Here is a 10,099-nt window from a genome sequence, read left to right as displayed (position 1 = left end):
TTCAATTATGGAAACGCTTTACCTATCATAGAATCGTAGAGTTGGAAGGGACCTCAAGGGTCATCTAGTCCATCCCCGTGCTATGCAGGAATCTGTCGATATTCTGCCTACTGGACATATTACTGGATTGTCTTGAATCTCCCCCTGTCCAGCCCTTTACAAACATTTCCAGGGGCCCTGCTTACTTACCCCCCCTTTTCAGAGAAAAAATTGTGGAAATAGAATCTGTTTTTTTGTTTAATTCTAGGCCAATTTATTAACATCGATGACTGTGACAGGCTCAAGTGGGATGGCTGCAATGGATGAGCCTATAACTGAATAGCAAAGGGAACACTCAGCAGCGGCATTTGATAGAGAGAACTGCCAGTGCACTTAGACAGCCAAGCCAAATCTTGCATTCGTCGCATGCGACTGAAAAAGGGGGGAATTGTAAAGAGGAGGGAAGGGAGAGGCAATAGAACGGAGATACATAAACATCAGGGAGCTGCTTGCCCTCTTTTTTCTCTGCTGCCTAGAGTCTGCTCCTGTTTTGTGATTAGTTTCTTCTACTTCTGTAATCCAGTAAAATCTTCTTGAAAATGAAATACAGCAAAATGGCAAAGCAGAATACGTCGTGTTTCATAATAAAATAGAAAGCCAGCTCCCTGGCTGTGTAAATAATGTGGATAAAGATGAAGCAGAAAAAAAATAGGGCATACTGGTTCTGGGGCTGAAGGAGTTCGTGGAGCTCTTGCCCAATCTGTGGAGGAGGGGGGGAGAGAAACAGGGGTGGGGGGAGGAAAAAGAGGTGTCTGTTAACAAAACGCTCCCTATGGTCACCTACCCAAAGAGCCTACAATACTATAAACACCTTCCCATTGAACCCAGAGGGCTTTGCATCTTCATAGACATTGTAAATGTGCTGAACTTAAATTCCATTGATTTATATCGTGAGTGGGGGAAACAAGACCCTCCAGATGTTATTGGATTGATGGGGCCTGGAGTCCCACAACTGCTGGAGAGCTACGGATTCTCCATCCTTGATTTATATGGCATGCTCCGAAATATTTAGATTGTGCATTCAAAATACCGATTCGGAGAAATGTCAAACTGCAGAAGTCAGGCGAGCCCACAACATGGCATCTAATGTGTTTTCTTTTCTTTTTTTCTCCCTCAAACTTTTTCACTCCTGGAGGAAAAGGACCATGCGCCCCTTGCCCCAATGTCTTTTGAATGAAGCCTACAATGGGCAGTGCTTGCCTTGGGGTTTCCTATATTCTTAATGCATCAACTGTTCTGGGTGAGGACAGCAAAAAATATCTTCTTTAGACACAGCGGCAGAAGCCAAATGTGTGTTTTGGAAGCATGTTGCCAACCTGGTGCCCTCCAGATCTCCCATCAGCCTCAGCTATGAAGCAGGGGCAGTGAGAGGTGTAGCCAGGGAGAGGGCATGGCTGGGAGAAATCTTCAAGGGCCTGATAGTGGAAGCTGGTATCCATTGGATCTGGTGGGGCAGAAGATAGCTAATGGGAGACAAAGCCAAAGGGTCAGTAGAGGCAGAGCTGGGGGTGGAGGAGAATTCAATTTAGCTTGTATTTAAGGTTGAATCTGTGAGAATTTCGCTTTCTGGAGCAAGATGAGAGCTGAAACACAGCCAGCCTTCCAAAGTTGCTCTTATCCGAAATTTGCAACGCAGTTTTCCAACCAAACCACATTTGCAAAAAAAAAAAAAAGAGCATACATTAGCAGTAAGGGTGCAAAAAAAACAACAACCCCACGAATGTTATTTGCGAAAATAACATACAAAAATGCATTACATTAGGATTCTATTGCTTGCAGAAATGTTGGCCGTGGTCCAAACTGCATACAAAAATGTGTTTACTGGGAGAAAAGGGCACTCAAATGCTGGAGAATTTTCATGAGGGTTCAAAAAAAAAGTTTTTTTTTTAATTGCAAATTGCCGCAGGCATGTAGAGAACTGGCTTTAAGGTTGGAAAAATGAGACCGTGGGAGTAGAAATTAACAGATTCTTCCATCCCTAGCAGGAACTAAGCAGTTGGGTTTTTTTACAGATTGATTCCAGCACCTAGAACGGGGTCAGCAACCTAAGGCCCATGGGCCAGAAGCGGCCTGCGGAGGTCGTTTGATCGGCCGCCGAGCCACCCTCAAACTGAGCTGCGCGCTCATGTGCTGCACTAAACTGGTGCAGTGCGGCACAGGGACTCACTTCCGCAGTGCTAGAAATCACATCTGCGCAGATGTAGATGCCAAAAATCACACACACAAAAATGGAAGCAAGAAGAATTACCAATGATAGAAGAATGGCAGATGAAATTGATGGACTATGCAGAATTGGATAAATTAACTGGAAGGATTCAAAACTACTTGAAAAGTACTGTAATAGTAATGAACAGATTATGCTAGTAGGATTGCAAGAAGTTTTGTAAGGAGAATTATATGAAATATTACAAGAAAGACTATGAGGAGAGTTATTAGTTGATGACAATTAAGAGTAATAGATATATTAAGAAATGCAGAATAAGTGATAAAAGACGGGAAATCATCAGAGTTGTTGACGGAAGTCTAAAACAATGTATAAGATAATAAAAAAGAAAGAAAAGAAAATCACACGTTCATGCATGCGAGATCCGGCTCTCTGGGATCTCTGCGGGACTGATCCGACCCCGGCAAAATAAACCTTGCTGACCCCTGACCTAGAACAATGCCCAAAGTTGCTGTAGGCCAAGGAATGCAGAATTTGGTTTCCATTTTTAACGGAAAGCTCACATCTACCCCAGTGTGGTGTAGTGGTTAAGAGCGGTAGTCTCTAATCTGGGGAACCGGGTTCGCGGCTCCGCTCCTCCACATGCAGCTGCTGGGTGACCTTGGGCCAGTCACACTTCTGTGTCTCTCAGCCCCACTCACCTCACAGAGTGTTTGTTGTGGGGGAGGAAGGGAAAGGAGAATGTGAGCCGCTTTGAGACTCCTTAAAGGGAGTGAAAGGCGGGATATCAAATCCAAACTCTTCTTCTTCTTCTTATTCCCCCCTCACTTACTGATCGAGGGGTTGTCTGATGATGTAGCTGTTGCATTTTCTCCTCGTGCTGCCGCCTCTTCTCATTGTCTTCATGCCGGTACCTCAGTCTGGTCATTGCACCATCAAGCCTCATCTTCTCCAGGTCGAGATCAGCTGCTGTGATCTGCCTGCTGTGCAGCTGACCTATCCGCTCCATACTGCTGGCCTCGCCTATCCTAGAGTAAGCTTCTGGCTGCAGAGCACTGGTCCCTCGCTGGGTGCTGATGGCCAGCCGGTCTCCCTGACTCTTATTGTCTAAGGTCTCCGTCATGTCATCAGGGACGTACGAAGAGGCTGGCGTGTCCCTTGCAGCGTCCTGTAACAGGAAAGGAGGGACAGGGGGGAAGTATCAGTGGCTACTAGCCAGGCCAGCTATGCTCCATTCCACACCACCCCCAGTTTTTAAATGCCTTATTGATTGAAAACTTTATAACAGAAATGTACAATAGATGTTATAGGCAAAATGAGAAATAAAAAAATACACAATTATTTTAAATATGCGCTTAAACTTTACTTTCTCCATGTTATTTAACTTACTATAAATTTTATTTTGTAAAATTATCCTATTTACACACCGAAGCTCAATCAAAACCTGCCAATGGATAAGCCACTGATAACAAATAAAGCAATTCATTAGAATCTAATAGTAAACAGTAAAATTAAGTATCAGCAAAGAATAATTAAACACTTTACACTTATTGATTAGAATAAAGAATTACCATATTTTCCCGTGTAGAGAAGGTTTTTTTTATTTTTTAAAAAATGGGGGTCGACTTATACACGGATAGTGCAGAGTTGGGATGGGCAATTGGTGGCTGCTGCGACCAGGAGATTGTCAGGGGCATTTGGCTGCTGCAGCAATTGGGCAGGCGATTGGCGGCTGTTGGGGGTGAGCGGGCAGACTTTTTTGGCTTCATTGATGCGGCGGTCAGGCGCTCAACAAAAAAGCTCAACAAGTCTGGGCAATCCCCCCGGGAAAAAGGCTGAACAACTGTGGGCAATCCCCCCCCCAAAGCCTCAACACTGGGCAATCTCCCCCCATTTCCTCAATTTGGAGTCCCCCAAAATAGGGGTTGTGTTATACACAGGGGCGTGCTATACACGGAAAAATACAGTACTAAACTACAATCCACAAATATAACGGCAAGTCGCAGTGCATAAAATATCACAAAACCATGTGAAAGGGTTCAATGGAGAAGCAATTTGGCCACCATGAGAGCAGGATGGTGGACTAGATAAGTGATGGGCTTGTTCCAGAATTTGATGGAGGCATTTGATTGGCTGTTATGTGAAAAGCTGGTGCTAGAGTGGCTGGTCCTTCAGCTGGGCTCTTCTTAAAACTCTTGAGAGATATCAGCCCTAGCATCTACTGTACTATAGATATATGCTCTATCATTATTTGTCTTGGAAACATCCAAGGTATCCACCATATGGTATACACCTGCTGTGGGGCTGAATGTGATGTGTGGTTGCAAAAGAACCTAAGAAGAGCCCTGCTGAGGGTCCGTCTACTCCAGCACCGGCGTTTCCTTAGTGGTCAATCAAATGCCTCCATGAAGTCTATAAGCAACAGCCCTTACTAGAAGCTGGAGCAAGGAGTTGTCCAGGGATGGCTAGTTCTATCAGCATTTTAAGGTTATTTTTAAAGCTTTTCTTATTCCACCAGCCATTTGTGAGGCTGAACCGGGTTAAATAAATTTCCAGCTTCTTCTGCTGTTTATGTTGTGATTTCATGAGTGGTTTGAAACAGATCTCTGCTTGAGTATAAGGGATCAGATGGCCCTTAAGGTACATTATTATTATTATTATTATTATTATTATTATTATTATTATTATTATTATTATTACTACTATTATTATTATTCCTCCCATCTGATGATGATGATGCCTCCCATCTGACTGGGTTACTCTATCCACTCTAGGCAGTTTCCAACAAATTAAAACACAGCAAGACATCAAACATTAAAAACTTCCCTCAGCAGGGCTTCCCTTCAGATGTCTTCCAAAAGTCAGATAGCTGTTTATTTCCTTGACATCTGATGGTGCTCTAGGGCTTTGCGAATTAACACAGGAACCTTGAAGCTTTCCTGGCAGCAAATTGGCAACCAGCACAGCTGTCTCTGCAGCAGAAATCATGTTGCCAATAATCTGCTCCCATGAGGATTGTGACCACTGCATTGTGTACTAGTTGCAGCTTCCAGATGAAATATAAGGGCAGCTCCACACAGAGTGTGTTCCAGTAATCAAATGTTATAAGAAGGGACCTTACGTGAGTCCTGATGAACAGATACTTCTCTATGTAAAGAAAAGGATCCTGAATGGCCCAGGAACCCCAGCTGCAAGGAGAAACATTAGGCATGTATGGCTCTTTTCTCACACTTGCTGAATGCGCAGCTGGGTCAAGGCTGTTTTTCCTCACATGCCTCACATTGCCCTCATTGGTTGCAGATGTAGCGTCATGAGGAAAGGTGACCGCTGGATCTGTGAAATTGTCAGCTCCCATCAAAAGGACAGGAGTTCAACTGGATTCCCAGAGCCAAGGAATCCCTGCCCCACATCTGCTGCCACTTACCATCCTCTCCCGATGCTTTTTCAAATCTTTAATTGGGGTTATCTGCACAGCAAACTCAATCTCGGTTTGCATCTCCTTGAACCCTACACTGCCTCCTTGGTAAGAATATTCAGACCCTTCCACATTGCTGGTGTGATCCAGATCTGCTTGAATCTCCTTGTCTGTTTGGTGCACAGACTCCGTCTCAAAGTTGGAGAAATCTGATGAGGAATGGGGTTCTCTGGATACTTCCTGTTATAAAACAGATGGGGATTTAGGGCAGTTTATGTTTGTTTGCTTTTTCCTATAATTTCGATTAAATTTTCTGTTTTACATTTTGGAACATTCATTTCAACAACCTTAAAATATCAATGACTTCCGTTCTTCTCTTTCCATGGTTCATTTTGCATAACATAAATCCATGCATATTTATATAAACCAAACCATTCAGTATTCCATTATTACATCCATCAAAACTTATTTACACTGTTGAATTTATCTTAATGCTGCCCACGGTTTCAAATAAACACATTTTCCTTCCATATATTAAATGAACATTTTCCAATCTTCTTTAAACATATGTTCTTCTTGTTCTCTTATTCTACATGTTAGGTCTGCAAGGTGCGCATGTTCCATCAGTTTAAGTGGCCATTCTTCTTTAGTTAGGACTTCACTCATTTCCCATTTGGGGGCTTACAAAACACGAGCCGCGGTAGTGGCATACATAAATAACCTTTTAAAACAGGTGTGTGTGTGTATGTGTGTGTGTGTGTGTGTGTGTGTGTGTATGCACTCAAGGATAACTGATTTTTATTTGTTTTGCCCATTACAATGCACAAAACAACAACAAATGTCCATTTCTAATACAAAACCACACAAAGTCAAGCAGATGCAATCAAAACCAGCAACAAAAATAAAAAGGGGAGAAAGGGAGAGGGAAGGACAGGGAATATGTTCCAGCAGGTTAAAGCGATCGTTCAGGAAGAGAAAAGGCATATAGGGCCACCCCATTGTTACCTGCCTGATTCAGAGCTTGCCACTCAGCTCTTCCACAATGCCATCTTTCCCCCAGTTTTGATACAGGGGGTACGCTATAAAGTGAGTTTCTCATGTGAGTCAGCCTCCTCCAAACCTCCCTGCCACTGTTGATGGCGGGGAGTGAGTCCCCTGAATATGCTTTGAACCCAGAATGTGCCAACACAAAAAAACAGTGACAATTTGTTGTTGACAAAGGACAGCTGGACATATAAAGGGCCCCATTACCTTCAGTAGCTGAGGGCCTCATCAAACCTAAATCCAGCCCTGATTTCAGTGAGAGAGTTAAGGAGGCACCTAATTCTCCCACTCATTGATTGACATAGCTATAGCTCTCTCTCTCTCTATCACTTAAAAGGTATTGACTTGGGAACATCTCCACCCTCATCATTCAGCCCAGATACTGAGGCCCAGCTCCGAGGGCCTTCTCACTGCGAGAAGTGAAGTTACAGGGAACTAGGCAGAGGGCCTTCTCAGTTAGTGGCGCCTTCTCCGTGGAACACCCTTTCATCAGATGTCAAGGAAATAAAGAAATAAACAACTTTAGAAGACATCTGGAGGCAGCCCTGTATCCAAAAGCTTTTTTATGTTTTGATGTTTGCTGTGTTTTTATTATGTTGGAAGCTGCCCAGAGTGGCTGGGACAACCCAGTCAGACGGGCAGGGTATAAATAATAAAATTTAGTAGTATTGCTAGATCATGCCCTAAGCTCCTTCTCACCTGTCTTGAGCCCATCTCAGGTTTGCAGATAAACATGATATTAGGAGTGGGCTGCATTTTCCCCATTAAGGGCCACATCTCCTAAGGATAAATCTGTCAGGAGTCATATGAGGAGAATGGATACAGCCTTGTCTTGCCCTCTCTGCCCAGAGGGCTGATGGGAGATGAGCAGATTGCTCCTTTCAGAGGTGTGAATGGATCCCTTGCAAAGCAGGGAGAGGCCTGCATCTTGCCCCCGCCCCTTTGTTGTTGTTTAGTCATTTAGTCGTGTCCAACTCTTCGTGTCCCCATGAACCAGAGCACGCCAGGCACTCCTGTCTTCCACTGCCTCCCGTAGTTTGGTCAGACTCATGCTGGTAGCTTCGAGAACACTGTCCAACCATCTCGTCCTCTGTCATCCCCTTCTCCTTGTGCCCTCCATCTTTTCCAACATCAGGGTCTTTTCCAGGGAGTCTTCTCTTCTCATGAGGTGGCCAAAGTATTGGAGCCTCAGCTTCACGATCTGTCCTTCCAGTGACCACTCAGGGCTGATTTCTTTAAGAATGGAGAGGTTTGATCTTCTTGCAGTCCATGGGACTCTCAAGAGTCTCCTCCAGCACCATAATTCAAAAGCATCAATTCTTCGGCGATCATCCTTCTTTATGGTCCAGCTTTCACTTCCATACAACAGTGCTATTTTTCTAGAAAAAGAGTTGCCAGAACTTACTATGAACACCTCCCTTGCTGTGGCACCCACCTGAGTTCTGACTGAAAATAAGCCCTGCTCATTACCTCCAAGATTTAGTATCCACAAATACAATCTGTTTAAATACATGCTTCCCCCCAAAGAATCCCGAGAACTGTAATTCGTTGACGGTGCTGGGAGATGTAGCTCTGTGAGGGGGAAAACTACAGTTCCCAAGATTCTTTGTGGTGGGGACCTTTAAATGTATGGCCTTAGAAACACTAGGGCAGATGTGGGGGACCTTTGGCCCTCCAGATGTTGTTGAACTACAGCTCCCATCAGCCCCGACCAAGGGATGATGGGAGTTGTAGTTCAACAGCATCTGGAGGGCCAAAAGTTCCTCAGACGATCTTTCCCCATCCTGAAACAGAAAGAACTTACTGGGATTTCTTACCATAGCAGATTTTGTACTGGGAAGGGAACATACATCAACATTGGATGCCAAGGCAGGACCCTCTATATCCCCACCTGCCCCATGTAGAAGAACCGAAACCAGCTGCCCCAGTTTGAAGCAGACACACACTGCTCAAACACCAGCCACAAGCTCTTTCCTGAACTGCCACAGTGATGTCAGAAAGTTCCGCACTGGGATGATGTCATAATTTTCCAGTTACCACAACAGTTAAGACAAGTGTTGCTAAGAGGCCTTTGTGGATTGTCTGTAGGCCTGCTATATATTTTATTTGAAAACAGTACTGGTAACATCATATGTGGCCATATCAATAGATGACCCAAGAAGGGTGTATTTTGCTCCTCCTCCCACAGCACACACTGTAATCACAACATTTGTTTATTGATCTTATTGGACACTATTAAAAATGAAAAGTAACTCAAAGCGACTTACAGGAAAAACCCCACATACATTAAAACTAACACAAAACTAACACAGTGTGAAAGCCTCAATGTTTTATTCAAGTTGGCATGCTTGGTGAGGAGTAAGGCAGCTGCCATAGGCGAAAGTTGCTGGGGGGCAGGGAGAGTCATCAAGGGGGTCAGGGGCCTCCATTTTAGATGCCACCTGGAGTGCCCCTATGCCCCCTAAGCAAGGCTGCCACCCTCAGGCGCAGCGAAGGTCACTGCTCTGGTGTTGATTCAGTTGCCAGTCTTGTTGGCTTCTGAACATGGAATTGGCAGCATCATCTTCTAGCCCACCTCAGCCAGGTAAATGTCTTGGGTTAGACCTTATTCTGATGATCACCTGAATGCTGCCCCACCTGTGCAGGTGGGGTGGGAAGGTTGGCCTTGCTTATTCCACCACTCCTCCCCTTCATTTTGCTCACTGTTTTTCTTTCCAACGTATCTTCTCAGTATCTGCAAGTATCTGTCGGGCTGCAGCAGCAGCAGCACACCTTCCAAAGCCACTATTGTAGAATCTGACAGAGAGGAGAACACTGTCTTTCATTTCCTTATTTGCTGACGTTTTATTTCCCTTCCTTTCCTCCCCGGTAGGAAACTGCACTTCATTGCAAAATAATACTCAGGGTGCCTAGTTATGGAAAGGTTCCGTGCTTCTGTGGATACACGCCTAATTGAAAACACATTTTTAAATAACGCTCTGCAACCATAAATATTCCACTGAATTTATATACTGCGTTAATTGTAACGTATTACATTACCTCTGGTGCCAAAATTCAACACTAATCTGGTTTGAAAACAGCCACGAGAAGTAGGAGTGAGGACCTTGGAGCTGGCCATCAACACTGGACACGACTGAGCAGAAATACAGGTCATTACCACTATACTGAGGTGGGTTGTATTTCGATTTAAATTAAAGTGATTGTTTCTGAATCGGCATCTGCTTGTTTACTTAGTATATCACACTCTTTCTTCCAAAGGACCTCAGGATGGCAACCATTGAGTGAGAAGAATTTTTTTTTTTAAATCATAAAAACAATTCCAATGCAGGTGAAGACTAGAAAAGATATCAACTTCACAGACTTGATGAAAGAGGAAGGTCCCCAGTAGATCTACAAAATGCAAATTTTATGCAAATGTGTGACCCCTTTATCCCCTC

At 44.1% G+C, this 10,099-nt stretch overlaps 1 protein-coding gene across 1 annotated transcript; it reads right to left on the bottom strand.

The window, feature by feature from the left end:
* Positions 1–224: 224 nt before the first annotated feature.
* Positions 225–8,655, bottom strand: LOC309366194 (uncharacterized protein). Its single transcript, XM_081904690.1, has 4 exons — positions 8,480–8,655; positions 5,628–5,858; positions 3,036–3,371; positions 225–739 (listed from the first exon to the last, which is right to left on the bottom strand). The coding sequence occupies exons 1-4, from the start codon at positions 8,480–8,482 to the stop codon at positions 536–538; spliced, it is 774 nt and encodes a 257-aa protein (XP_081760816.1). The 5' UTR covers positions 8,483–8,655; the 3' UTR covers positions 225–535.
* Positions 8,656–10,099: the final 1,444 nt, after the last annotated feature.

The sequence above is a fragment of the Podarcis melisellensis genome (assembly GCF_964234715.1).
Source record: "Podarcis melisellensis genome assembly, chromosome: 3".
Classification (NCBI taxonomy): domain Eukaryota; kingdom Metazoa; phylum Chordata; class Lepidosauria; order Squamata; family Lacertidae; genus Podarcis; species Podarcis melisellensis.
Note: the sequence above shows the minus strand (reverse complement) of the source record. Positions and strands in the feature narration are given on the sequence as shown.

Coding starts and splice junctions, on each gene's coding strand:
- LOC309366194 (XM_081904690.1), bottom strand. Junction 3,372..5,627: donor AAAAGCATCGGGAGAGGATG/GTAAGTGGCAGC, acceptor TTCCTGTTACAG/GACGCTGCAAGGGACACGCC. Junction 740..3,035: donor ATCAGACAACCCCTCGATCA/GTAAGTGAGGGG, acceptor CCTCCTCCACAG/ATTGGGCAAGAGCTCCACGA.